The 27,967-nt window shown below is 39.8% G+C and overlaps 1 protein-coding gene and 1 pseudogene across 7 annotated transcripts; one reads left to right on the forward strand and one right to left on the reverse strand.

Moving 5' to 3' along the window:
* Positions 1 to 286: 286 nt before the first annotated feature.
* On the reverse strand, positions 287 to 27,837 carry STYK1 (serine/threonine/tyrosine kinase 1). Of its 7 annotated transcripts, none has more exons than XM_023750027.1 (11): positions 27,561 to 27,837; positions 25,226 to 25,365; positions 17,232 to 17,380; positions 16,661 to 16,795; positions 13,352 to 13,618; positions 12,213 to 12,394; positions 10,435 to 10,518; positions 7,417 to 7,625; positions 5,593 to 5,633; positions 5,183 to 5,279; positions 287 to 2,147 (listed from the first exon to the last, which is right to left on the reverse strand). In XM_023750027.1, exons 3-11 carry the CDS (start codon positions 17,293 to 17,295, stop codon positions 1,943 to 1,945), a joined length of 1,284 nt encoding a protein of 427 aa, XP_023605795.1. In that variant the 5' UTR covers positions 17,296 to 17,380; positions 25,226 to 25,365; positions 27,561 to 27,837; the 3' UTR covers positions 287 to 1,942. The 7 variants fall into 7 exon arrangements, with proteins under 7 accessions (XP_023605795.1, XP_014307163.1, XP_023605796.1 ...); XM_014451677.2 differs by lacking the exon at positions 27,561 to 27,837 and adding an exon at positions 27,299 to 27,548; XM_023750028.1 differs by lacking the exon at positions 27,561 to 27,837 and adding an exon at positions 21,731 to 21,926 and having other exon boundaries at positions 25,226 to 25,520.
* On the forward strand, positions 8,010 to 8,629 carry LOC102423851 (annotated as a pseudogene).
* Positions 27,838 to 27,967: the final 130 nt, after the last annotated feature.

The following is a 27,967-nucleotide window of genomic DNA, read 5'->3' on the forward strand; positions in this document are numbered from 1 at the left end:
CCTCCGGTGCATGGGCCAATGCTCAACTAACTGAGCCACATAGGCTGGGTCTCTGTTTCTTCATAGCACTTAACACAATGTGTAATTTAAGAATTCTCTCACAAATATGTATATAATGTATCTTACTTTCCAGACTGTAATCGAAAGCTATTTCTTTTATTCATCACCTAGTACCATGTTTTAGCAGTGTTGTCCTTAACACTCAACTTAAAATATTTACATATATTTGAATGATTAAAGAAATCTTGTGTAAATTTGACTTAAATGAAGAACCTAGAGGCAATGATGAGTTTCCATAAGACTTTATTATTTAGTACCAAGCCACTCAACCTTCCTTCTCTCTACTGCCACTTAATTTAAATTCTGACTAGTCATTGTGGTATCCCTACATATGCAAAAATCATTATTTAGTTTGATGATTCATCATGACGCCATCAGGATTCTAACTTCTACAAAATTTTCGACAGCCAGTCATCTTTCCTTAGATGTCCTTTCCAGAGTACCCAGAGTGAGCATTCTTTAAAATCACAGATCACACGTTCAACTGAATTGTTATCATCGTGATGTTTTCATTATTTTGCAGTAGTAGGAGATTACTATCATCATCCAGAAGTTCACACAAAAATGATGACTTCAACATTTTAGTCATATGGTAATTGACCACATGTCCTACATCAGCATGACTGATGACCAAGGTTTTCTTCTTGGCTACAGTAGATCTTAAAAGAAAAAGATAGGAAAGATTCTAGAATAGGAAGGGGAAAGAAAGGAAACTAACATTTATTGAGCATACATTATGTGCCAGATATCATACAAATATTTATTCTCCTTCAGTCCTCACAACAACCCTGTGAGGTAAGTATTATACCCATTTCATCCTTTTTCAGACAATGTAGATTATCTATTTAATTTTTCTATCTTCCATTCACTTCTATCCTTCCTACTATAGAGATTCTGGCAGTTGTATATCTGAAGAGCCTACTTTCACTCAATAAATATTAATTTAATGGAATAAGTTTCACAGAATCAATGGATAATTGAAATCAGAAACTATTATCCTTCTGTCTTGGATATACTTTGCGAGGCCTTGATAAAGACCTGGCCTACTACGTATTCTTACTTGGTTTCCACCTTTCATATTTATTAAACATACACAGTATATTATTCATGTTCCTAACTGACTCTAGGCTCAGTCTCCTTAATCTTATAGGGACCAGGAAGCAAGCCTGGTCAACAATATATATTGAATGTTCTTAACCATAAAATGACCACTCCATCCTCTGGTTAAAAATAGTATAAACAGAGTTTACTTGTCTCAGCATTAGATAAAAGGGGACCATATTTCTCTTACCTGTACCCAGGGGAAACTCGGAAATCTTCCTTCATGGTTCTCCTCTAGCTCTGCATGAAGGGGTCATTACTGTGGAACTTTATGTCTTCCCTCCACCTTCTCTTTGAAGGATGACCTTGGTTCACATCTATATCCCTGAGCAAATAGGACCTTTAATTTTCTTTCTCATCAATTCCTTTTGGGGCTATTTCCTCATTTGATTCTAATTTCTCTGGACCTTATAATAGTCTAGATAAAAGCATGTTTCAGGAGGAAACTAGCCAGTGGTAGGATGTAGCAGCTTATTTGTGCCATGCCCCCCTGCAAAAATATTTTTTTTCAGATTTATAAAACCTCCTTTGCAGTGACATTATCTACCACTTCTACCCTGACTCTTTAGGATTGGGACAACATAAATGAAACTGTTTTTCTCTGCTCTGGTGTGGTGAGTCTCACCCAGCATCATCTCACATATCTAGGAAAACATGTAGGGGGAGATCCAGCTCCATGTCCCACTTCTTCCTTTATGTCCCACTAGAAAGTCCATCCTCTCTTCTTAGAGGAATTCCAAGGGTATATGATCACACATAAATGTTTCTTGCCCCAGGATCTTCAAAGGACGCTGTAGCTGTAGGAGAGGCTCTTTACACCGATGCCTGCCACAGCTGCATACAGTTCAGGCACCACCAACTCTGGTACCTGCAACACAGCTTTGTCATCTGCAGTTCGAGAGGCAGTTTCTAGGCGTGAGCATAATTCTCTAACTGAAGGGCGTCTGTCCTCTTTCCAGCGCCAGCAGGATTTCATAAGACTATACCTGAAAGGGAAATCAGAGAAACTGACTTCCTAGGCAAGGCCAATGTCAGGAACACATCTCCTCACCTAACAAATCTTAACAAAAAAAACAACCCTAACATTCTTTAATCTACTTCTCATTGTCCTGACTCTTATATTCTTCCCAGAGATTAACATTCTCTTCTGCTCTTAATGTAAATCTCTTAATATCATCTTCTCAATAGGGCCCTTTTAATAATAGGAATGACTGAAGATTTCTCAGGGTACAATCAGTATGACAGAACAGTCCCCGCCCCACCCCCATTCTGTTGCCAAAAGCTCTTTCAGAAGTTGTGTTCTCATCTTTAGATATTACTAACTTGCAGCATTTCAAACCATTGGTACAACTTATCTACTAATAAAAGGTATATCACAGCCAGGAAAATAAGAAGTCATGGTACAGCATAGGGAGTATAGTCAATAATCTATACTAATAAAAGGGTAATATGCTAATTAAACCGGGTCGACCGGCCATCTTCCGGACATCTGACTTCCTTCCGGACAAAGCCATGGTGGTGGGGGCCGAGGCAGAGGCAGTTAGGGGCGATCAGGCCAGCAGGGGAGGGCTATTGGGGGCAAGATCAGGCCTGCAGGGGAGGGCAGTTAGGGGCAATCAGGCAGGCAGGCAGAGGCATTAGGGGCAATCAGGCAGGCAAGCAGAGAGGTTAGGGGTGATCAGGCAGGCAGGCAAAGGGGTTAGGGGCAATCAGGCAGGCAGGCAAACAGGTGAGCGATTGGGAGCCAGTGGTCCTAGATTGTGAGAGGGATGTCCGACTGCCAGTTTAGGATCCCCCAAGGGGTCCCCGATTGGAGAAGGTGCAGGCTGGGCTGAGGGAACCTCCCCCTGACCTGGTGCACAAATTTCGTACACTGGGCCACTAGTATTGTAATAACTATGTATGGCTCCAAATGGGTACTAGACTTGTCAAGGTGATCACTTCATAAGTTATATAGATGTTCAATCACTATGTTCTACACCTGAAACTAATATATTGTATGTCAACTGTAATTGAAAAATTAAAAAATTATAAAAATATATATAAGCAGTTATGGAATAATATTATTCATCCTAATTTTGGAAAGTGTAATTGGGTTTTTCCTTCCATGAATCCAGATCGTTTCCCCCCTTTATAATTTACCTTCTTCAAAAAATTGCCTTAATCTAGAAAAGTATTTACCACCTTTCATCTATCTTTTCTTCAATCCAGTTGAGAGAATGTATAATGCTGTCTGTTTTCAAACACTTTCATCATGTCCCATCCCCGCTGAAGACCCTACAGTGGTTTCCCACTACCTACCATGTGAAGTAGACACCCTAGCCCAGCCGTGGGCAAACTATGGCCCGCGGGCCAGATCCGGCCCGTTTGAAATGAATAAAACTAAAAAAAAAAAAAGACCGTACCCTTTTATGTAATGATGTTTACTTTGAATTTATATTAGTTCACACAAACACTCCATCCATGCTTTTGTTCCGGCCCTCCGGTCCAGTTTAAGAACCCATTGTGGCCCTCGAGTCAAAAAGTTTGCCCACCCCTGCCCTAGCTCCTAGCTTCTCTACCACATAGGCCTTGCCTAACTGAAGCCCTCTCCTCCAGCCAAGTCAGTGTCTTCTTATGCCATAGATGTGGTTATCAACACCCAGCTCTGTTTTTGCTCATGCTGTGCCCAACTCCTTGAATATGCTCTCTGTGATCATTTCCTATGGGTTGGTTTTAAATCTCAATTCCTCTGTGAAGCTTTCCCTTATAAACCTCAGTGCCCTCTGTATTTCCCACACTTGTTAATGTTGAACCATGAGACTTTGTAAAAGATGCTACTTTAATAATACTGCTAACATTTAGCAAGAGCTGACTTATATAAGACATTGGAGTGAAACTTAGCATGCATTATTTCATTTTAGTCTCACAATAACTTTGAGGTAGGATTATCATTATACCTATCTCAGAATAAGTAAACAATAACAGGATTAGCACTGAACTTATGTCTTTTTGACTCTGGGATGAATCTGAGCTTTTGGTTTCAGATATCTCCTCATCCAATGTTAAATTCTTCAAGTAGTGATCTTATCAGTTAAGTGTCTCCCCCCCAGTATCAAAGAGAGCCTTTTATACATAGAAAGCCTGCAAGAAATATTTGTCAGCAATTTTATTCTAGTATACCTAGCCAGTATCACAATACTGTGGATATTTATAGTTATGATAGTTAACATTTATAATCTGCTTGATACAGTAAATGATTACTTGGAATTTACCATTTAGTGCTGAATATTTTACAAAATAGCAAAAATTGTCATGGAAATGTATGTTAGTATATTATATTCTTTCCTGCCTTCTTATAAAGAATTTAACATTTTTGTATGTTCTATAACTATCCCTTTTTGTACTTTATTAGTCATAAAATTCTGAGTGTAATTTTTATTTTTTCCTTTTTTTTTTTTTTTGCGCCTACATGGTTCACCAGTTATCCCATTCTGCTGGCAATATTGGTTCCTCTTTCTCCTGTCTTTAAAATTTCCTCCTACCTCCTTCTACTGGTTGACTTCTAATGTGCTCAGAGCTGGAAAAACAAATAGTCAATAATTTTTAAAAGTTAAACACTAAATAAGAGCCAGTGAATAATTCTGGTGCAATGGATTTTATGATAGCTATATTAGAACTAAGGCTGACAGTCTCTGACTGAGACTGACACTTAGACAAGTAAAACACTACTGTACTTGCATTGTATTTGGTCTTCTTCATACCTATTTTGAAAGCTTCTAGAGGAACTAAACCAAACTTGGATTCCTAACAGATTCTCAGTGGTTGCCTCAACATGGTGTGTGTGTATACACACATACATACATAAGTACATATGCTATATATGACATATGAGCAGATGTGTTTTCCTGCATAAGTTTGATATAGGGATGTACATTAGCACATAAAGGACAGCTGGGGATGATCTCTGAAAAGGGCATGATTAATAGGGAGCAAAAAAAGACTTGGAATGAGAGAAGAGTAGGCCTTAAAAGCCACTTACATGGTTTGTGTGCAGCTACTGGGTCTCTTCATGATCTTCCCTCTTTGCAGATGCTGTAGAATGCTGATAGGAGGGACTTCAGGATATGGTGGTGCCCCTGTTGGTAGGGAAAGCATGAGAGTAGCAAGAGAATGTTAGGTCCTCTAGAATACAAACTATAAATCTGAAGACAACATTTTTATGTTTATGCAAGATCACTCTTGGAATTATCCTTTATCCTTTGGATTTTAAAATATCCGTGGAATTGGTAAAGTGTTGAGGAAAAGAGGAAAAAAAGCAAAAAAAAAAAAAATTAAGAGGAGTAGAAGGATTTCATGTCAGCCCAGTTCAAACCTCAGAGATTCAATTGAAACCCTTTCTCATAGTATATGTCACCCATCACTCAAACATACTTGCATACAGGTACATACCTAGAGTCACCATCTCATAAAGCAGGATACCAAAGGACCAGCTATAAAAGAAACAAAGTCATTTAATTAATCTCTGTTTTTCCTTTCCTAAAGAGAACTAACTTAAACATAGGAGGCCTTCAGATATTAAATAAAGAAGGCAAAGTAAAGGAACAGAGAGTGTCTGATAAAATAAGCCAAGTAAGAGTGCCATTTGAAAGCATTTCTATCCAATTCCCTTAGGCAGCAGTTCTCAACCTGTGGGTCACAACCCCTTTGGCGGTCGAACGACCCTTTCACAGGGGTCGCCTAAGACCATCCTGCATATCAGATATTTACATTACAATTCATAACAGTAGCAACATTACAGTTATGAAGTAGCAATGAAAATAATTTTATGGTTGGGTCACAACATGAGGAACTGTATTTAAAGGGCCAGAAGGTTGAGAACCACTGCCTTAGAGTATAATCCCTTTGAGGACTAGAGTCATGTCTACTTTTTTCTATATTTCATAATAACAGATGTTTACTATTATTGGCTAAATTATGGGTGTGTTTATGCAAACACATTCACCCAAACATAAAGAAATTCCCCTCAGCATATTGTTCATCCTTTCCATTCCTTCCTTCTGAAATTCCAGCCTTTATTTTTAGCACAAGACCAAGTGAGGGTTATCATTTATCTACTATTTCCTCAGTATATCTAATTGACCAAATCTAGGAAAAATATTAACGAGCTTTATACATAGTCGGAATACATATTTCCCTATGCAACATAATTTGAGAGATGTATGTTTCACTATTCTATAACACCATCATTCAATGAGTAATGTTTCCCAGTTCAGTGTATTGCTCCCAGACTTCTATTGAGAAGCCAATGTCAGTGAAGCAGCAATGGAAGTCTCTTAATTGACTTACCATATTAACTGACATTCTACATTTTCTCTGCTGCTCATGACATTCATGGTTAATAAGATAGTCCATCTTACACCTATCTACTTCTCCAAGCAGTTGAGTTATATGGTTATCAAAATTCAATTGTGATTCTTTACAGTCCTATTTATACCAATCATACATGTAGCTGTAATTATGTAATCAATTAAATATTATGAAAGCTAATTAAATATGAATGCAAAAAAATTAGCTCCCTGAAAAGTAGGCTAAATGCTTTGAAAATATTCTATAAAAATAAATTGCTAAAAAGAAAGTGGTATCAAATTGTGTGGGTGACACAAATGTAAAAAAATTAGGAAAAATAACAATAAATGTCTGCGGTCAAATTGTTTCACAACTGTTTTTCAAGTTTCTCAGAATTTAAACTGAAACTCAAAAATAATTTATGACGGATACTATTCATACAAGAAACAACATGTAACATCATTCAGCAGGTCCATCCTCATGAAAAAGGTCTTGACCCTCCTCCAAAAGATCAATCAATATATATCCATTTATATGTTTTAGTTAAAATAAATTATTTGAGGCATATATGTATATTTCTTTTTACTTTAATAATTCCTGGTTTAAGTGAACTTTTGATTAAGTGGACCCACGTCCTTCAAATTAAAAGGACTCTACTAGATATCAGTATAAACAATCTTTTCATTTTTCTTTTTGCTTTTCTAATTAAGGTTGCTAATCTAATACCGAAGGAATAATTCGAAAGGCATTAAAAAAGATTGCAGCCAGATGCCAAATACGAGCTCTGTCACATAATACATATTTCTGCTTGAGAGTCTGTCTGACTTCTAAGTAGACATAATTGACAACAGACGCTGTCATGGTCAGGGACGAGAGGACACTCAGGTCAAGAAGGGAAGAAATCCCAGGGGCAGGAACAAACCGTACATGTCTCCTCTGATGCCAGCTGGTCTCAGCAGTAGCCTTTCTGGGGCAAGCCACTTGAGGGGCACAGTGCGAGTAGAGGTGATAGCCCCTTGAGTGTGGACTTCATAAGCCAGGCCCAGGCCACAGAGCTTAGCGGTAAGGTCACATTGGATCAGAATATTTCTGGCTGCCACATCCCCATGGAACAGATGTTTATCCTGAAGAAATTCCTATCAATTTAAGATCAAAGGTAGATCAGCTGTCTGAGGTCACGGCTTGGATCACACCCAAGGAGAAGCAGTGCTAGGGATCATCAAAAAGATAAGGACATTTTCTATTCCAAGCAAGTCTCTCTAATATTGTCATGTCACTTCCAAGTCATGATAATGGATCAGACATTTTGCAAGTCCAACCAAACATGTTCTAAACTAATATTTCTTGGTTTTTAGGTATAAAATTATTTAGCATTGGCTTCACTTGAGGGCATCCCCAGAGTCTCTGGGTGGAGGCAGCAGTGACGTCCCCAGCGTTGACAGTGATAGCCGGGGGGTGGGGTGGGGGGGCATGGACACCCATGGCGCTGGCTGGGGCATCACCACTGGCTTTGACCCTGAATGGTGCTGCTGGCTGAGCACCTGGCTGAAGCCACTGCCCAAGGACAAGCAGATTGAGATGGGGCCCTTCCTCTAGGTGCTGTCCCACCTGCCACCCTTCTTTGATTGCCTTGAGTCCAGTGTTTACACCCATCAAGGCAAACCTAAGTGCCAACATTATGAAAATTAAAGCTGTGATTGACACTGACTGGCCAAGTTCTGGACCATATAGAATATCCTGAGGGCAAAGAAGGAAATGTATGGAGCAGAGTGGCCCAAAGTGGGGCTAGGCTGGTGCTGATGTGTCTGAAGAGGCCTCTGCTTCATCCAGATCTTCCTCCAGATCTGTGATGGGGAGTGGGCCAAGAACCACCCCAACCTCATCCCCATTAATGCCACCAAAGCCTAGGAGATGGCCCTCAAGAAGCATCACAGCTGGATCTTGCAGAAGATCTTCCAGGCAGCACTGTATGCAACACCCCATAAGTCCGACTTCCTGAAAGCGCTCGCCAAGGGCCAGACATGAGGGAGGAGGAGTGCCTGGAGAAGGTCTGCCTTTTCCTGGTCAACTACAGGGCCACCACTGAAATCACCTAGGAGATGTCACCAAGATGAACCCTGGCCTCAATGACAAGGTGTAGGTGTGCCACTCGCCGCCCCCCATGTGGCTGCTCACAGAAACAGACAAACCAGAATCACTGTGAATCTAGCTGGCAGGCTGTCCTTGGCCTGCATCCCCCAGAGCAGCCAGAGTCTGGCTGGGGTCTGCGGAAGACAGCCCTGGTTTCTGAAAAGTCATTTTTGGCTTCTATCCTAATGGAGCAATAACTGTCCTACTTCTGAATCACCTTTGAATTTCACAACAGCACAGACGGACTATACCTTCATTTCAGTGTGGTAAAAAGCAATTAATGTTGCTAATAAATCACGACCTAGGGTTTTTTGCCCCCCCCCCCCCCCCACTCCGAGATGGTGCATGACTCTGAGGACATATACCTCACTTTAAAAATGAGGATCTGGTGCAGTGATATTTTGGGTAGTTCAAGGACAAGGAGGAATTTGATTTGAAATTATACAGGACCCTGATTGTGGGATTTTTTTAAAGCAAACTGCTGTGTGCTCTCAGGTGGTTGCACGGCCCAGCCTCACAGCATTATCATGACCCTGCTCTTTCCTACTGTCTTTTTCCAGACAGTTTTTTACAGTTGAAAACAACCAGCAAGCCTTTGATGACTATGACCAAAGGGACTTTATTTTAAAGCTAGCAGGTACAAATAATTGACCAGAGATAACTGCATTTACATAATGGTTTTCTTCAGGGACAGTCTTTCCAACCTAAGACAGCACCTCTGCAATTATGGCTTAGAATACAAGGTAGGCTGTATCCTGACAACCTAATTTTATCAAGGAACTATACCAACTAGGCCCTCCAAAACCAGAGATAATATTCATTAATGTGATGTTCTCTCTCCCCTGCCCCATAGGAACTTCAATTTTAACGCTGCTCTTTTTTCATCTCACTACTTTTTTTCTAAGCTTTCCCTTATTCCATTTAGATACCTGGTATATTTCACACATCCGGATGGCAAGATACATTAAAAAAAAACCTGAAAGTGGAAGCTTCACAGAGCCTGGTTTTCTATAACAAATGCTATTTTAAATAAAATTATCTAAATAAATAATATCATAGACATAGTCATCTAAATTTCCCTGAGTAATTATGGTAAAGATAATTTTTTTCTCTTAAACCCTGAGTTCTTTCTCTTACCTCTTTTTTTAATTCTTTATTATTATGTATTAATTTTTAAAATATTTATTGTCTCACCTCTTTGAGTTGGTTTAAAATAAAGGAATGGTCTCACTATTGCCCCTTCTTATTCCTCCTCTTCCACTTGTTCCTTCTTTTTAAAGTATATGTATTTCCTATCACATTCAGTATCAAAGCAAGTCTCCAACAAAACATGTTCTGAACTAGTATTTCTTGTTTTTCAGGTATAAAATGGTATACTTCTTTCTGGTTCTGTAGCCTTTTACCCATTCAGTTTAATCTTCTCATTTCTTCTCCCAATTTGCTTCCCTATTTGCCCCTTTTACATCTATTAATATTAGTATATACGGGGAAGTAAAAGTATTAAGCAAGTGGACATAAAGCTCTTAGCCCTGGCTTTTGAATTCTAAGAAACCCTTTAAAACCCTTACTGTTATGTTTTAAAACCCTAAATTGACTAATTTCTGCCCAGAATTACCAGTCCTGTAGTATATAATCTAAATTCTTTCAAAAAGAACTGAAAATAATTTTTCAGTGCTTGAGTTTCTGCCCCCTAACTTCCATCTGATTTTCTTTATAATGTATACCCTTTAGAAATATAAATATTAAAAAATATGACATCAAATACCAAGTTAACAAGAAAATCCCTACTGTCTGTTATCATTTTGCTCAGCTTACCAAAGCCAAGAGAACCTGCTTCCCAATGTGATACACTTGTTTTTCAGTGAGATCATAGAGAAGGCCATCCATGGTCATCACATCCTACAGAGACAGGAAAAAAGCATTATATCAAAATGACATGAACAGATTTGAAAAAAATACATGGGCAGAGATATTCTTAAACGCAGATAGCAAAGCTAAGAAAACAAACATAGAACTGTAAGATTCAAGGATAGAATGATATTAGCGATTCTCAAATATGAAGAGAAATACAATGATTTATTGGACTGGAAAAAATAATAAAGAATGTAGATAAATAGAAGAATGAAGGAAGAACAGAATAGCAGGTAAGAAAGACAAGTATATGCTTTATCCACTGGATAAAGCATCAATTTTCGTGTGTGTGTGTGTGTGTGTGTGTGTGTGTGTGTGATTAATTAAGCATATTAACTCAATACATTTTTATTGAATGCCTACTATGTGCCAGATTTCATCTTAGGAACACAGAATATAAGAGTGAACAAAATAAACATGTCTGTTGCCTTCTGGAGTTTATAGCATGGCAAACACATATGAATCAGAATAAAATAATCATATATAAATGTGTAATTACATATCTATAAGCACCATGAAGGAAATATAAAAGAAAGCATATGATGGTGGGGGAAAGAGAGCTGATTCAGTTGGGGGACAAGGACATTTTTTTATGAAATCTGAAGGATGAGTGGCCATTGACTATGCAAAGAAGGGAGAAGTTTGGTGTAATGAGAAAAGCATGGGAGGTGATCTAAAATAGAGAAGCAGAGCAATTTTGAAAAACAGAAAAGAGCTAGTGAGGTTAGAGCATAAAATAAGTTACATTTGGATAGGTTCTTTAAATGGTTTTAAATACCTAGAGACCTGCACATTGTCCTATTTGTATTCACTGGATGGAAGATGCCACCAGGGTCCTTTTTCATACACATTTAGTAGTAAAATAAGCATATTGAGGAGCATATTGAACTTGCTCATTGGCAAGTAAAGAACTAACCATGGAAACATATAGTGCTTGAGAAAGAGGAATACATAGACAAGTAGGAAAACTAAAGAAAATGATTTGCACTTTAGTCTGGAAATTCATTTTTTAAAATATGAGTTTGAGGTACAAAAACTTACAAGCTGAATTTCTCCTCAACTCAGCCCTGGCATACTAGGATGATGTTATGGAATGTTACGGAAAACACACTTAACAATAACAACAAAATTACAATCAGTGCTAGATAGTTATGTTGTTATGCAATTATCACTATTAACAGCTACCATTTTGAGTGTTTGCTATATACCAATCACTGCTGTGTTTTTACATACATAATTTCTTTTATTATTACTCCCATTTTACAGATTCAGAAAACTCAGGCTGAGAGAGGTGGCTTGCCCAAATTCACACAGCTAGCAGGAAGTAGAACCTAAAGTCCATACTCTAAATCTGCACTGCCCAATATGGTAGCCATTGGACACCTGTGGCTATTTACATGTGTATCATTTTAAATGAAATAAACTAAAAATTCAGTTTCTCAGTCACATCAGTCACATTTCAAGTGTTCCATAGCCACATGTGATTAGGGGCTACCATATTGGACAGGGCAGATATAAAACATCACTACCATAAAACGTTCCATTGGATGGTGATACTCAATCACGCTGTTATGCTATTATAATGTCTCTTTACTTTGTCACATGTCAGGCTCATTGCCATGTGAACAGCTAATCAGCCAGGTAAAGCCTTTCCTCTCTAACACGTCTACCCTACCGCTCACCCGGCGACAGGTCCAGAGAAAGCTGAGCAGGTCCCCCTGGGCGACATCTTCCAACACCATATAGAGCGGCTCTCTTTCTGTGCAGCAGCCTTCCAGCTGTACCAGGTTTTGGTGCTTCCCCAGGTACTGATAGAATTGGATTCGCCCTAAGAAATCCTGTATCTCATGGAGCCTGGCTGGTTCTGTGGAGAACAGAAGAGCCATGGGCAGTGGTCAGAACACTTCAGAGAAAATGGGAAGTTTGCGGCAGGAAGCAACCTGAGATGATACTTCTCAAGGCTCTAAAGGGGAGTGACTATAGACAAAAAGTAAACAGAAAGGGACCAATTAGACGATGATTCTCACTGATCTTTTGTCAAAGGTAACAGAATTACAGGTATTACAACTAGGTAGGCTTTCATCTGCCTAAATGGGCAAGTGTGTTCACATTAAAATGTTATCACAGTCTAGGCCTTTGGATTAATAATTTTGTTTATTCTATCCTTGTTCTATGCATCCACCATTACGTGTCCATATTATGAGCATCAGGAAAAAAAAGGAGTAAAGAAAATAAATACAGTGCTGTCAGGGTAAGAGATATAGTGGAGAAAAATGAAGAATTAACCTCAACATCCTCATCCAAGTAACAGTCTTGATAGGCAAGGTTGAGCTATGGGAAAGAAAGGCCCCAAGAAAACATTTGTCTTGACTTTTCACTTTCTAATCCCTTCTTGAGTTTGAGGTATAAAAGCTTAAAAGCTGAATTTCTTCTCAACTCAGCTCTTCTTATTCTGCACACAATTGTGATCACAACTATCTATTGATTAACATCTTAATGTCTGCAAAGCCCATTAGCATTTACTGTTAGGGGTGCTCACAGGAGAAAGTTAAAAAGGGAAATAAGAAGTCGAACACTTCTCCTTTTACCTTTTAAAACCTTGAGGACAATGTCCTTGGACTTAGCTGGGTCCCCAGGGTGCATGTATAAAAGCTTAAAAGCTGAATTTCTTCTCAACTCAGCTCTTCTTATTCTGCACACAATTGTGATGTTTCTAACTCTCTGTCCCTCTCCCTTCCTCTCTGTAAAAAATCAATAAAATATATTTAAAAAAAAAAAAAGTTAAAAAGGGAAATAAGAAGTTGAACACTTCTCCTTTTACCTTTTAAAACCTTGAGGACAATGTCCTTGGACTTAGCTGGGTCCCCAGGGTGCATCTTGGTTCGATAGATGGCCCCACAACTACCATTGTAGATCCACTCCAGAACTTCAGAGAGTTGCTCCCGGGGTATCTGCAGCTTAGCCAGGGCATGTGTGGATGTTTGTAGAAGGCTTTCCACCGATGTCTCCTTAAGTGGCACAAATACACTTCCTTCATGTCCTCCTGCTTCCCCGTTTTGGCCCCTAAATGGAGGCTCAGGAGCAATGCCTAGAACAAAGAGATGATACCAACCAGCTTTTTCCTACCCTCCAGACTCCAGGTAAGCAGAGCTTGGAACAAACTGGAAAGAAAGTTCCTTTAATAATTTTTTTGCCACCCATTGTGGGATATTTTCTGATGCTTCTCTGTGAACCAGCATCAATATCAACCTTTAGAACTTTTATAGTAATTCCATTATTTCTAAGACAACTCAAGATGTCCTCTTGAAAGTGGTAATGGCATTTCTTTTCTGTGTTTCTCAGGATCACAGTTCAATATAAATGTCATAGGAGACAATTGAGGAAGTTCCTGAATAGGTATTAAAACCACAGATACCTAACCCAGCTGGTGTTGCTCAGTGGTTAAGCATCAATCCATGAACCAGGAGGTCACCATTTGATTCCCAGTCAGGGCACATGCCCCAGTTGCAAGTTCCATCCCCAGTGTGAGCATGCAGGAGGTAGCCAATTGATGATTATCAATTGATGTTTTTATCTCTCTCTCCCTCTCCCTTCCTCTCTCTGAAATCAATAAAAAACATATCTAAAACCACAGATACCTAAAGGTGGTAGTAACTGCCAGTGGGGAATATCATTAAAGTCAATCAAATGGCTCCCAAAGGTAAAGGGGAGGTATGAATAACTATTTAACTCTAAGCTATGGCTATTCTTCCACTTTCATATTGTGCCCAGGGTCATGTTATTCCATACTTCTTAGTAGTTTTATTCAAAAAGTATTCTGGTACTTTCTCCCTTCCTTAGTCAACTTTTCTCTATTGGAATAGAGAAATACATTCTTTGTATTAAATCTTCATTCATTCATTCATTTATTCAACAAATATCACCTTCTACATGCCAAGCACTGTTGTAGCTTCGGGGTAAAGTCCAGATTCTTATGAAGATTATTTTCTAGTGGTAAGAGAGAGGAAGCAGATAATAACATACCAGGTTTTGAGTGCTATGGAGGAAACAGAGCATCAACGAGTCTATTTCATGTTTAAAGGTCAGAAAAGGCCTTTGTGATGATGTATGTGAAATAACCTGGAAGCAATAAGAGAGTAAACTATATCCCAGTATCAGGAAGGGTATTATAGACAAAGGGATCAAGAAGTACAAAGGTATTGAAGAAGGAGCAGATGGCATACTGGAGGAAGAGTAATGAAGTCAGTGCAGTGGAATCAAGTGGAATAACTGGAGAATTATAGGAGAAAAGGCCAGAGAGGGCTCAGATCATGTAGGACTATTGAAAGAATTTTGTCTTTTTTCATTCTAAGATGGGAAGCTATTGGGGAGTTTCCAAGCAGAGAGTTGACCGGACTGACTTACACTGTAAAAGAATCATTCTGCTACTCTGAGGAGAATACACCATAAAGGGATAGGATTAGAAGCAAGGAAACCAGTTAGGCATGTATTACAATGGTCTATGAGAGGTGAGAGTGGTATAAGTTATTTTGAAGATAGAGTTAAAGGATTTACTAATGGACTGGATGAAAACCTTTAATATTTTAGACTGAACGCATAGAAACCTGGGATTGCCTTTTACTAAAATAGGGGAAGACTATTGGCAGAGGATATTTTGTGAGGGAATTTCAGAACCTTTGCTTTGGACATATTACATCTGAGATGTGTATTAGAGTCCAACTGCAAAATGGGTGATTTGATATACGAATCTGGAATTCAAGGGGTACTATAATTAAATAGAGAAAGCATTTGAATCTATAGACTTAAAATTAGATCATTTAGAAAGTGACTGGAGATTTAAAGAAAAAAAGTGTTTCAAGAAGACAGGAGTACAAAATTGTTTCAAATGTTTTCAGCAGGTCAAATAAGATGAGAACTCAACACAGCAGTCACTGGTGATCTTGGAAAAAGTTGTTTTGGTGAAGTGGTGTGGTTGAAAGTCATATTTTAGTATATTCAAAAGAGAATGCAATAAGTGTTAATGAGAGTGAGTTTAGGTTTTTTTGTTCTATTTTTGGTTAAAATATCCTCACCCAAGGATATTTTTCCCATTGATTTTTAGAGAAAAAGGAGGTTTGGAGGGAGATGGGGGGAGAGAGAAACATCAATGTAAGAGAGACACACATCGATTGGTTGCCTCCCACATGCACCCTGACTGGGGCCAGGGATTGAACCTGCAACCCAGGTATATGTCCTTGACTAGGAATCAAACTCACAACCCTTTGGTGTGCGGGCTGACACTCTATCCACTGAGCAGCAACAGCCAGGGCAATATATGGTAGGGTTTTTTGTATGTTTTCTATTGATTTCACAGAGAGAGAAACATCAATGATGAGAGAGAGAATCATTTTGCAGCTGCCTCCTGTAGGCCCCCTATTGGGGATTGAGCCCGCAAACTGGGCATGTGCCCTGACTGGGAATTGAAGGGTAACTGGCCTTCTTAAGAGTGAACTCGAACAATTTCTTTGAAAAGGTTTTCTACAAGAATGAATTATAAGAGACTTGGGATAAAATTTGGAGCAGGATTAGGGATCAGCCACTATGAAGTTTCATACTACTGTCAGATTTTCCCCTTATTTTTACTCTTAGTTTCATGTACTAGCTGATTATTTTTCATTATATGCTCAGTGGTACTCAGAACAGCATGATATCATCTCCTACCTAGCACTTCAAAGACTATTATGAAAGCTACCCCTTTCATCATATATTCCAGGGGCACAGAGTAGGGCTGGAATGTATTAGAGAGTACGATGTCATCCTTCAAAGCTGGTAACAAAACCTACTAGGTTTTTCTCCCAGATCCTTAGGCATTCATGTGGTCATTTGATAGTGCAATAAGACCAAGAGGACGGAAACAGGTCACATGAGGCCTCTCTTGCCTGTTCTGCTTTCAGCTAACAAGCATATGTGGAGTTTCTACTCATGAGTCCTCTACTTCCTCCTGTCTCTCAACTCCACAGCAGGGGGCCCGGCCTCCTTTTCCATTGCAGGAACCTAGACGTCTAGACTTGGACCCACTGAGACTTGGGTTTTATTTTTCTGCAATCTCTATCTTCCCGGAGCTTCTGTCCAGCCCCAGTTTGAGCTTTACCTTGGAGTCCAGGAGACTGTTGTTGAGCTCTTTTTTCTCTGATAAAAAGCCACAGGATGACCCCAAGAATGATGAGGGTGGCACCAACCAGGAAGGCTGGGATGATGATGATTTCATACTGCTGGTGCCAGAGAACTGGGTAGGAAATCAAACAGAAAGAAAAGAGATTAAAGAAGAAGCCAAGCCTGATGTCTACACAAGTTCCCCCACCCACCAGTCCTCAGCTCATCAGACATAAATGGTCATCTCTTTCTTCCACTCCACTTTCATTCAATGGAAATCCTATTGGGAGCAACTCTCTCATCAGAACCACCCATGTCCCTCTTTCTTAGCCCAGCAAGTGCGCTCTGGCTCTGTGTCTCTTCTCTTATTTTTCCTACTGAGATGAAGAAGGCAGCATCTGCATCTCTGATTGGCTCTCGCCATTTTTTGAAAACAATGGCCCCTATTGTCCATTTCTTTATCAATACCATCTTCATTTCTACTACAAATCAAATTAGTCTCCTCCTAGAATCTATCCAGACTTTAGTCTTCATTATTCTAAGAGAAGAATATAAATATGTGTACTTACTACACAATTTGTCACTGAGACTGCATTCCTTTAGCATTTGTGTCATGGCCTTCTCCTCTCCCATTGCCACACAGCTGTCCACTCCTACGCTTGATCCACAGAGAATGCACAGAACATGGCTGAGAATAATTCACAAGGATTGAGTCGTTCTGAAAGAAATAAAATGGAGCACACAGAGAACTTTAAAACACATCTACAGATCACTAGATATTAAATGCATGGCTACCTGGAACTCTGAGCCATACATTCATCTCTGTCAATGTCCCTGATATTCAGGCAGGAAGAATTTTATTCTTTTATTTTATTTATTTATTTTTATACAAATTGGGGGGGGGGAGAGATAGAGAGAGAGAGAGAGAGAAGACATTGATTTGACGTTCCACTTATTTGTGCATTCATTGGTTGATTCTTGTGTGCGCAGGGACCTCAACCTTGGCATATGGGGACAACACTTTAACCAACTGAGCTATCCAGCCAGAGCAAGAATTTTATTCTTTTCCTAGCATTTTTCTCTTTTATATACCAAGTACAACGCTGATCTCTTACCTTTTCATGTCATTGTTTCTCAAAATATTTTTGAAGTCTCCCTTCCTACCCAAGACCCTGCTCCAGTGCTCAAGTACATGAGTTATGAGGGGAAGATCTACCTCCTTTATAGTCCTCAAGCAGGTCTAATGTTCTTTTTCATTTAATTTTAAAATAAAATACAGGGTGTGGCAAAAGTAAGTTTATAATTGTTCATGTGGAAAATGATACAATAATTAATAAATAACAGTACAAGAATAAACTGTGTTTTGTGTACTCAAAACTGTAAACCTACCTTTGCCCCACCCTGTATTTCACTTCATTTTTATACAATGCTAACGAAGGCAATGAATAAACAGCAGATTTCAAGAGAGAAGAGTTGTGCATTTGCTTTCCTTCACAACCAATGAACAATCAACATTTATCAATAAAAGCTATTCAATTCTGCAACTCTCCAAGCTCCAAAGAGCTTCCCCTGCCCACCATATACAGATAAACACAGACACTCATTCTTACCAGTATATAGATTCAAGAGAGTGTCAGTATGAAGCCAACTTCTCTTTCTCTCTCTCCCTTTTAAACAAAAAGGAAATATATCTCTATTGTTCAAAGGTAAAAATATAAAATAACATAAAAATCTTTCTCTCAACTCATCCTTCTCCATTTGTACAGTTCCCAGTTCTCCTTCAAGTACATTATAGTTACAATAGAGATTCTTCATGTGAATCACTTTTAATTCTGTATAACAAGTATATATTTGAAATGACTCCTCCAGTATCCTGGAACTTTCTTTCTGAAAAGAACTGGCAGTTACCACCCTTCCATATATCTACAAACTTTATTTTTGTTAACAAGAATCTCCCCTGGCTCTATGGTTGGCAAAGCCTACTTATTTAATTCTGATTAATCTGAAAGAAAATATGCTTATTTTCCACTGTTTAGGTAATCCTAAGCGTGTGGTCTACTTTTGTAGTCATTTGATAACAAGGCAGAATTTTAAAAACTAGAATTGTAGCCTTAACCGGTTTGGCTCAGTGGATAGAGTGTCAGCCTGCGGACTAAAGGGTCCCAGGTTCGATTCCGGTCAAGGGCATGTACCTTGGTTGTGGGCACATTCCCAGTGGGGGGTGTGCAGGAGGCAGCTGATTGATGTTTCTCTCTCATCGATGTTTCTAACTCTCTATCCCTCTCCCCTCCTCTCTGTAAAAAATCAATAAAATATATTTTAAAAAACTAGAATTGTAGCTTATATGATATTATACATGTTACATTAGCCTAATTACATGTTGTGTTTTATTATTGATATTAATAACCACAGTGCTATCTACTGAGGCATAGTCTTTTAGGTAAAGAAGTTTCTCAGCTCCAGCCAAACCACCTTTTCACTATTCCTGCAGCCCCTTGACCTTGTATGGGGGGATGACAGTTAAACAATTTCCTTATAACTTATAAGACAGACAGGTGTGTAGTTGGTTGACAGAAGCCCAGGTAAACAGAGGAGTAACCCACAGAAGAAATTGGCAGAGAAGAAAAGTAAATTCTTATCTGTGGGTTTGTACATAACAAGGGATCTGTGAAGTCAATGAGTAATAAGACAGCAAAGTCCATCTCATTGAGTTTGTAAGCCAAAAAGGCAAGGTGAAAGGTAGTTGAGAAAGTTTCCACAATTCCATAAGACCACATGGAAAGAAAAATATAAAAAATAGGGCAAAATGCTGAAACTGGTTTGGCTCAGTGGATGGAGCGTCAGCCTGCGGACTGAAGGGTCCCAGGTTCGATTCCGGTGGAGGGCATGTACCTTGGTTGCGGGCACATCCCCAGTAGGGGGTGTGCAAGAGGCAGCTGATTGATGTTTCTCTCCCATCGATGTTTCTAGCTCTCTATTCCTCTCCCTTCCTCTCTGTAAAATATCAATAAAATATATTTTTTTAAAAAATAGGGCAAAAAATAGAGAGCCTTGTGAGGATGAAATGAAAAAGGTCTTAAAAATGAACATGTTCAACCAGGAGAATTCAAAAGCTATTTAAAAATTTCTCACTGCCATTCTCATTCTTATTTCCCTTGCCTCTTACTTCCTTTTCAGTGCATTATCAAAAGTAATTATTTTCATTCAGGGAGCAGCCAGTTTAGTGAGTCTGGCTCTCTGAGGAATAGCTTTTGTGAGCATAATCTGTCTTACCAGAGTACAAGTGAAAGATAGGTCAGTCAGCAGCCAGTTCAAACTCATGTACTCTGCCCAGAAACCAAACTACACACCCACTAACACATACTGAAGGAAGTTATTTAAAGCCCAGTGTGCACACATATCTCCACATGGAACTGCTCATGGTGGGCCACTCTCAACTATAGGCACATGGCCCAACATACCTACACCCAAAGTCTCACACTCATGTTTCTACCCCTGCACCTGGAGCACACTCATTACAGAGCACCCACCTTTGGATACAATATGCATTTACTGAAAAACATTCTCAACCTCACTTTTATTTGTGCATAGGTAGTTTAAAGAGGTTAGTCCTTTTTAAAAAAAAAATTGTGGTTAAACTTCTTTAATTTCCAGAATGATGTTTGTATGATACAAAAAGCAGCCCAGTCACCACATACTTAGCTACCATTCCAGTATTTATACTTGACAACTGGTATTCTAATCCAGAGATTAGGTTCAGATTTCACAATTACAAAGAGCAGAACATCAGCATCTTCCTCATAGAACATCCACCAAAGGAGCAATGCAAAGGCTGTGTTTATTGACAAAATGCTTTAACCAAAAATTATACTGAAAAGAGATTCCTCAACAAGTCATCAAAATCACAGCCAAGGAGACACACGATATTAGCAACATAGCAGCATCCAATAGGTAATAGTCAAACCAAGCTGTAGTTCATACTTTGCCAGAGATAGAGCTTGGGAGACTGGGGGCATAGGTCTAGGACAGTGATGGCGAACCTATGACATGCGTGTCAGAGGTGACACGCGAACTCATTTTTTTGGGTTGATTTTTCTTTGTTAAATGGCATTTAAATATATCAAATAAATATCAAAAATATAAGTCTTTGTTTTACTATGGTTGCAAATATCAAAAAATTTCTATATGTGACTCGGCACCAGAGTTAAGTTAGGGTTTTTCAAAATGCTGACACGCCGAGCTCAAAAGGTTCGCCATCACTGGTCTAGGATCTGAAGCTAGCCCACCCACCCCCACCTGCCAGGTCCCTGCAGTTTACAGTTGGATCTGTTCATTCTAAGGACCCTACCAGAGACCCTATGCTAGTCTCCCCTAGTAGTTTGGACTTTTGTTTTTCCTTTCTGGTCTATGACAAAAGCCCAATCCTCAGTGTGGGGTGTGCAGGAGGTGGCCTGACAATGATTCTCTCTCATCATTGATGTTTCTATCTCTCTCTTCTTCTCCCTTCCTCTCTGAAATCAATGAAAATATGCTTAAAAACAAATACATGTTTTAAATTTGTGTAACACTTCAAAGGAAATAAAGTGTGTTCATCTATGTGATCATACTTAAAATCGTAGGTGACTTGTAGCATTAGCGGGCACTGCACTTTTATGTTATGGGGCCTGTGTGTCTTGCAATCACTCTGCTCCTTTACAGAGTCAACTTTTCAAGAGGAACCAAGATACAAATTAGTCTTCCTCATCTGTCCTGTATATCACCTTTGCTTCAGGAATGCCTGCAGACAGCTAACAATAAGAAGCAAGAAAAGATGATGACGCTCAGTCTTAGTGTCAAAAGATCTCTTTGAACAGCGTCAGGACTCTAACCACCATGGGTGAGCTTGTTTTCCAACCTGTTCAAAGTGCATTTCAGGGCCGGGGTCCCTGGGAAGGTAGGGAAGGGTGGAGATTAGAACAATCACTCTGGGTAATCACCTCCCTTTTTGCCTCATGCAAATAGGAGATATCACCAGGCATAAAGCAAGTTATCTACACAAGTCTGATTCTCTGGATTTAAAGAAGGTCACCTCTTCCGAGTGCTCTTCCATTCATTCTTCGTCTCACAAGTTTGCTTCCTTGGGAAGGTTGAGCCTGGGCCACTGTGTGATCCAGCATGGAGACCCTGATTCTTAGGCCAATGCTTCATCCTCCGGGTGTTCTGGCCCCTTCCCACCCTTCAGGCTCACAGCAAAACATTGCTAGTCCTAGAAACGAGGCTTTTCCCTTCAAAAAGCAGAAGTTAGAAATAGAATTGGCATCAGAACCAGGGAAGTGAGTGAAGAAAATGATGTGAGATTCCATAATCTAGTGAGTACTGGGGAAAATTTCTGATTCCACCCTTATCTTCAGAATATATTTTGAAGGCAGACATGCAGGCATCATCTGCCCCGCTATGACCTGCAGGCAGACTTGACTCATCTGTTCTTTCCAATTTATGGCATTTTCATTGATGAAGTTTGGTTTCAACATTATGGTTTCCATGGTTCTTTTGGATTCTGCACAAATTCTGACACTACTGATCTTGTCCATCTGAGTGACAAGGACGTGTGTGTAGTAGTTTAGGGAGTATTGGGTTTGTAGTTAAATGACTGGAATATGAAACCTTGCACCCTAACTAATTTGGCTCAGTGGATAGAGCATCGGCCTGTGGACTCAAGGGTCCCAGGTTCAATTCCGGCCAAGGGCATGTACCTTGGTTGCGGGCACATACCCAATAAGGAGTGTGCAGGAGGCAGCTGATCCATGTTTCTAACTCTCTATCCCTCTCCCTTCCTCTCTGTAAAAAAATCAAAAAATATATATTTTTTAAAAATATGGAACCTTGCTCTGCCATTTACTTGCTTTTTTTCTTAACCCTGGCTAACTCAAAATTTACTAAGATAAATTTAATAAGAAGAGAATAAGAGTAAAATGGGAAGTGAAATTCACCCCAAATCTTTGTAAACATATAGTCTGGAGACCATAGAAGTTAATAATTATAACTAGAATTGAGCTAAATAGTAATATTAACTCTCCAAACTCTTACACCTGCTCACAATGCCAGCACAATGCTACGATGCATCTCTACCTTGTTTTACACACACAGAGCATTTTATCTGCAACTATAACACAACTCTCATAGTGACATTTCTCCTCAGTTAGCACATCTAGTCTCCCAGACATAATCAACAGTTTACTCATGAGTGTCCAGAAGAAATTCTTCTTACCAAAATATACCTACAGATAAAACTTTAAAAAATGATCCATTCTCCTGTACACTATCTGCCTATGTGTTGTGAGAAATCCCTTGACTGACCGCTGTATAACATCGGGTCCCATCCCCATAATGTGTGATTAAATCTGTTATGCTGGCCTCACCCTCAACCTTACTGCCTGCATATCTACACAAGTAGATCTGCCAGCCATATCTTTTTACCCAGATGAGTGGCCGACCTTTCTGGATGGATGCCACCCTGGGTTAAGGTAGTTATTAATAGCTATGGGCTATGGGGCAAAGGACACAAGGACCTAAAGTGAGGGGAGGTAAAATATATGGAGATAGCAGTCCCCAGACTGAGAGTCTGCCTTCTAGCTCAGTCACTCAGTCTTCCCTTTTCCTCCCCTTTTCATCCTTACCCGTGAGCTAGCTAGCAAAAGAAACAACAAACAAGCAAAAAACTCTAGTGGAATGAACATATTAAATTGGGGGGAAAATAGAGAACTGCTCAGATCTAGAGGATTCCAGAATTATCTCCAACATTCTGAAGGTCAGCTGTCCTTCCTTTTTTCAGATCCAACAAACATATACTGAACAACTACAATATATATATATATATATATATACCAGGTATTATGTTCTTTTATTTTGTTTTCTTAGATTCTACATATAAGGAAATCAGATGGGATTTGCCTTTCCCTGACTCAGAAATAATATATCTTAAATTAGACATTTGCCCTCTGATTATTTTCTATTCCTAGGATTACTAATCGATAGCAATTTCCCCAGCCCAGAATAAGGGATGTCCAGAAGAAGAAAAAGTCAAAAAGCTTCTCCACAGCAAAAGAAACCATCCTTAAAATGCAAAGGGAATCCAGGTGTGGGAAAACATATTTGTCAATGATACACCTGATAAGGGTTAATTTAAAAAAATATAAAGAACTCGTACAACTCAACAAGAAGAAGACAAACAATCCAATTTTTAAAAAATGGACACTTCTCCAAAGAGGACATATAGATAGACAATAGACATATGAAAAAAATGCTCAACACCTGCCAGAATGACTACCGTCAATAAACCAACAAATGACAAGGGCTGGCGAGGATATGAAGAAAAGGAAACCCTAATGCACTGCTGTTGGGAATGCAGACTAGTGCAGCCACAGTGGGGGGTGGGGGGAACAGTATGGAGTTTCTAAAAAAAATAAAAATGGAACTGCCTTTTGAGCCAGTGATTCCACTTCTGTGAATATATCTTAAGAATCCCAAATACCAATCAGAAAGAATATATGCACCCATATGTTCATAGCAGCATTATTTACAATATCTAAGATCTGGAAAGAGCCCAAGTACTCTTCAGTAGATGAGTGGATAAAAAAGCTGTGGTACATTTATACTGTGGAATACTATGCAGCTGCAAAAATGAAGGATCTCTTTGAGACCTCATGGATGGACCTGGAGAGTATTATTCTAAGCAAAATAAGCCAGTCAGAGAAAGACAACTATCACATGATCACACTTATATGTGGAATCTAAAGAATAAAATAAACTGATGAACAAAATAGATCCAGAGACATAGAAACATGGAACTGACAGATCTCAGAGGGAAGGTGGGAGAGCCAACAGGAAGAGATTAACCAAAAACTTATATCAGTGATGGCGAACCTATGACAATCATTTTTTTGGTTGATTTTGCTTTGTTAAATGGCATTTAAATATATAAAATAAATATCAAAAATATAAGTCTTTGTTTTACTATGGTTGCAAATATCAAAAAATTTCTATATGTGACTCGGCACCAGAGTTAAGTCAGGGTTTTTCAAAATGCTGACACGCCGAGCTCAAAAGGTTCGCCATCACTGACTTATATACATGTATGCATAGCCCATGGGCATGTACAATAGTGAGGTGAAGGCCTGGGGTGAGGTGGGAGCCAGGTGGAGGGGAGCAAAGGGGAAGAAAAGGGGAACATCTGTAATACTCTCAACAATAAAAATAAATTTAAAAAAAGAAGAGGGAAGCCCGACAGGTGTGGCTCAGTGGTTGAGTATCGTCCTATGAACCAGGAGGTCATGGTTTGACTCCCAGTCAGGGCACATGCCCGGGTTGTGGGCTCGATCCTCCAGTGTGGGGCATGATCAGGAGGCAGCTGATCAATGATTCTCTTTCATCATTGATGTTTTGATCTCCCTCTCCCTCTCCCTCCCTCTCTGAAATTAATAAAAATATTTTTTAAAAAGAAGAAGGAAAAGTCAAAAACACGCAAAGAGCACCCCCCTCTAAACACAGATTTGCCCCTGACCCATCTGTGTCTCCTTCCTCCTACCTGAATAACTCTCCAGAAGACACCTGCGTGTGCCGCTCTCCTGGCTTCTTTCAGACACCTTGTTCCTACTGTTGTCGGTCACATTGTATTTTCAGGGATCAGCTTCCCTCTTTGCAACGCATCCCGCTCGGCTTTTCCTTCTAAAAGAAGGATTTCTGGTACATTCGAAATCTTTTGGTGTTTCCCCTCTTAAGTAAAGAGACCAATTCTGTTTTCTGGCCTCTACTCCAGCCTGTTCTAACACACTGCCCTCTGGCAGAGAGGAGACCCCAGCTGAGGAGGACGGAAGACAGCCTGCAAACACACACACACACACACACACACACACACACACACACACACTCACACTTACACACACTCACAGGCACGTGTCCCACAGTGCGTGCACACAGTTTCTCATTCTCTGATAAATGCATCCCAGACCCAGGCAGGCAGAGGCACAAATGGCCAGGGGATTTCACAATGAGGAAATCCACTCAGCTGCTGTTTAACTCAGTCTGGTGTCAAACAGGGTGTGTCACTGTAAAGATTCCAAACATGAAATGTAATCCCAGGTAAACAAAAACAAATACCTGGCAAGATAAAAAAGACACTTCTGGGAACACTTAACCAGCTCATTCTGCACAGCCAGGAGCAAACGGCTGATGCCCCCTCGGGAGTGGGTGCTTCAGAGCTGGGTGCCTCTGGGCGCTGACCTGGTGCTAAGATAACTGAGTGGGAGGTTCAGAGTTCTAGTTCTGGTTTGGTAAGTAATTCGTTGAATGTCTGGAGGCCTGACCTTGCCATTCCTTCCCTTCCTAGTTTAAGGACCAGGGCACTCCTGCGGGCAGTGAAGAAGCATTAGAGAGCAGCAGGAAGTGAATCACACCGGAACAGGGCTGGCCAACCAACAAGGCCCCTCAACCAGTTATTCCACCTTGCTGCTCTCAAATTCTTCATCTTCTTATCCACGTCATGGCAGCCCCAGAATATCACAAGTTTTTGTTCCTATTCCTACCCTGCCTATAATTTCCTAAGAGGTAGTGGTAAGAGAAGGAGCTTTGGAGTTGGGCTTCTATTTGAAAGCTGAATTTTACCAGCCATCATGACTGTGTCTGAGGTATTCTAACTGTCTGAGCCTCTGCAAAGTGGAGACAAGAATATCTACCATCCAAGCCCTGGCAAGTGTAGCTTAGTGGTTAGAGTGTTGCCCAAAGGGTCGCAGGTTTGACTCCTGGTTAAAGGCACATACCTTCATTGTGGGTTTGCTCCCCGCCTTTAGTTGGGGCGCCTGTGGGAGGCAACCAGTCAATGTGTCTCTCACATTTCTGTTTCTCTCCCCCTCTCTCTTCCACTCTCTCTGAAAGGCAATGATAAAAAGATCCTCATGTGAGGATTAACAACAACAACAAAAAATTCACCATCCAAGACTGTTAAAGGTGTTGACGTAAAAAAGTCCAAACCTATAGAGAATTGTTATGTGTTTATATGGGTCAAACTGACACATGCCAAGGAGCAAGATCTAAAACGCTCCAGGTAATAACAGTTTTGCCGTTTCTTTTATGCATTTGAAATGAAGGAAAAGGGAGAAAGCAAAGCAGGGGTTGGATTACAAAATAGTTAAGATTATGTGCTCTCCTGCGGGAGGTTATTTCAAAAGTGTGTTAACCTAGATACACAAAAACAATGGAGAGGGCTTGATTGAGGCAAAGATAAACTTTTTACTAAAAAGTTTTACCTGGGGCATAACTACTCATCATGACCTGCCCAGTCAGGAATTTATGATCAAATCACCCTGTAAGGTTACTTTGCATAGAACACCCCCCTTTTTTAATCTACAAAAGTTATATAGGATAATTCATGTAAAGTACCTAACACAGTGCCAGGCCCATTACAATCAATATGCACCAGTCTCTCCCGTCCTCCCTCCCTTCTTCACCTGTCTCCCATTCTGAGAGGCAGTCATATAGCTGTACCAGTCAGGAATGGTTGAATTAAGTCTTAATCATTTCATAATAAGGAAATGGGGAGGTAGAAAGGCTGGAAGGCAGAACAGGAACATGTTTCTGTTCTAGCAAGAATTCATTTGTGTACCATAATTACTTTTCAGACCAAGGGCTCCAACTCAGTGTTTGAAAGCAGAGACATCAAAGAAGAAAATTGGCTGAGGGTGACAGAAAACACAGAAGGTGGGGGAGGGAATCTTCCCAAAGACCTGGTGATCAGAATTAAAGATGAGGGAGAAGCACTAAATCAAGATTTGTGGCTTCTTAGAAGGCTCTGTTGTCCTAAAGTCAAGGTGAAGACCTGGAGTTAAGTTCTTCCTGTTGCTTGATAAAGGCATTATCCTTCCTACCTGGGAGAGAGCCAAGTTGAACCTTCCAGGAACAAAGTTAATGTATCGCCTCCAGGAAACTGTGGTAGAGAAAACATAGGAACCAGTGTCAGAGATGTGGGATGGATGTATCTTAACCTTGTAAAGCCTTAGTTTCCTAATTTTTACAACTAAGATAATTATGCTCACTTACCTGAAAGGATTCTATTGAGAATTAATGAGAAAGTAAGTGTGTTTTTCAGTGGTAACAGTTACATATTCCTATTCTAGAAAGAATTCATCTGTGTACCATAATTACTTTTCAGACCAAGGGTTCCAACTTAGTGTTTCTGAATATTACGTTGTACTGGAGTTTCTCTAACTTTAACTATGACTGCACCACCACAATGGTCTCCGGGGGATGTGGCTTTCCTGCAAAGCATTGGCAT

Source organism: Myotis lucifugus, unplaced genomic scaffold (genome assembly GCF_000147115.1).
Source record: "Myotis lucifugus unplaced genomic scaffold, Myoluc2.0 scaffold_10, whole genome shotgun sequence".
Classification (NCBI taxonomy): Eukaryota; Metazoa; Chordata; class Mammalia; order Chiroptera; family Vespertilionidae; genus Myotis; species Myotis lucifugus.

Bases quoted from the DNA above. Each gene is read 5' to 3' on its own strand.
- STYK1 (XM_023750029.1), bottom strand. From the start codon at position 17,295: ATGGGAGAGGAGAAGGCCATGACACAAATGCTAAAGGAATGCAGTCTC. The intron at 5,634-7,416 runs GTACGGTTTGTT...TTTCTTTTATAG, and splicing joins GCTGGCATCAGAGGAGACAT to CTGGTCCTTTGGTATCCTGC. The intron at 2,148-5,182 runs GTAAGTGGCTTT...TTTCCCTTTCAG, and splicing joins AGTAGCTGCACACAAACCAT to GTATAGTCTTATGAAATCCT.